Below are 1,535 nucleotides of genomic sequence, written 5' to 3'. Positions count from 1 at the left end.
GTTCCGGAAGTCAGAAACCCAAAATTCAACTGGCAGATCTATGCTCCTGTGAAGATTCTAGGGAAGAAGTTTCCTGGCTTCTTCATCCAGACCTTCCTTAGCTTAGAGCCTGTCACTTTTGTCTGCCTGTCTTTCTCCATGGGGCCTTCTGTGCTCCCTGCCTCTTCTTTCTTTTCCCTTATAAAGGCACTTGCCATTGGATTTGGAGCACTCTTAGACAATCCAAAACAATATTATCTTCAGCTCCTTAATCTAATTACATCTGTAAAGACCCTTTTTAAAAAAATAAGGTCACACATGGTCCAAGGGTTAGAATGTGGACATATCTTTTGGGGAGGGGACCACAATTCAACCCTTTATTTTATACTGAAGTTGTAACCGTTATATCCTTTGTTGTTGTTGTTTTTTTAATATTTTATCCATTATTAATGATTGGCAATCTTTTTTTCTTCTTCCTATTTACAAACACATATACTGAATTTTGAATTCTGGCTCTGTCAATCACTAACATGATGAGCTTTTTATCCATCTTTTGTAAGCTTCATTTGCACTAGCCTAAAATGTGAATAGTAATTTCCGTTTCTTAGAGTGCTTTTGAAAATCAGTAAGCAAAGTGCTTAGCAAATCCTCTAGAAAGAGTCAAGGCTCAGTAAAATCCAGCTAATTCTTAAATTAGAAGAATATTCATGAAGACTTATCTATTGCTTACAAAATGTGTGTGTGCCTTTGGTGTCCACAGAGGGACACAATTACAGCAGCTAGAAACTTTTCTGGTGCCAACTTGCAAGAACAGCCTCATTGCTGAGTGTTGACTCCAGGGCCTGCAAGGCAGCGGAGGGAATTCCCGGGATTCTCTGAATTGTTGCTCTCCCAACCCACATCCTGCCTCTTCCCATCTGCAGTGGAGGGCAGACCAAGGCAACATCCTGGTACCAGACTAGAGAGATTATCCCAGCCGCCATGGGACTGGTGCCTTCGGATTTAACCAGCTTGAGGCAGCAAAACTCAGGGTTAGTGCATTTGTGGTTAAACGCGGGTTCCTGAGGGGGTTGGGGTAGGACGAAAAAGGGGTGTTAAGGTCTAGAGGGCTGCCAAATTTGAGTGAGGCACCTTCTGGATCCAGAAATTTGTCCTGAAGCAAAGAATTGGAATAGCCAAATGTCTGACAAAGCAACAAAATGGATTTCTGAAAAATGTTTGGGTTTTTCCAAACAAATGAAGGCTAAAATAATCATACCACACTTTTAAAGTGACAATGGTTTGCTGGCCACACATGAATATTCTGCATTTACTATTAGCTTGTTTTCTAGCTTAATCTTGTTATGAGGAAATCAGATATCTAAAAATATGGTTTCCTACCATTATTATACAGAATACATCTACCCCACATATATATGACTTGTTGGAGGGAAGTGGGTACAAATTCTGAACTCATTTAATGATTATTTCTAGTGGGTAATCAATGAAGAACTGAACACATGGATGTTGCTTTTTGAAGTAAGCAAGTCTAATACTTAGAGCAGCACAAACAAGAC

The 1,535-nt window shown here is 39.9% G+C and overlaps 1 protein-coding gene across 3 annotated transcripts in view; it reads left to right on the top strand.

Moving 5' to 3' along the window:
* The first annotated feature begins 869 nt into the window (after window positions 1-869).
* The window catches only part of Plekhg7 (pleckstrin homology and RhoGEF domain containing G7), a 53,667-nt gene continuing 53,001 nt past the window's right edge, over window positions 870-1,535 (top strand). For all 3 annotated transcript variants that reach the window (XM_029559088.1, XM_029559087.1, XM_029559084.1), the window contains exon 1: window positions 870-1,010. In XM_029559088.1, coding sequence (XP_029414948.1) covers window positions 961-1,010 — 50 coding nt within the window. In that variant the 5' untranslated portion in view covers window positions 870-960. The remainder of the gene's footprint in view (window positions 1,011-1,535) is intronic.

The sequence above is a fragment of the Nannospalax galili genome, unplaced genomic scaffold (assembly GCF_000622305.1).
Source record: "Nannospalax galili isolate Female #2095 unplaced genomic scaffold, S.galili_v1.0 scaffold191, whole genome shotgun sequence".
Lineage (NCBI taxonomy): Eukaryota > Metazoa > Chordata > Mammalia > Rodentia > Spalacidae > Nannospalax > Nannospalax galili.
Note: the sequence above shows the minus strand (reverse complement) of the source record. Positions and strands in the feature narration are given on the sequence as shown.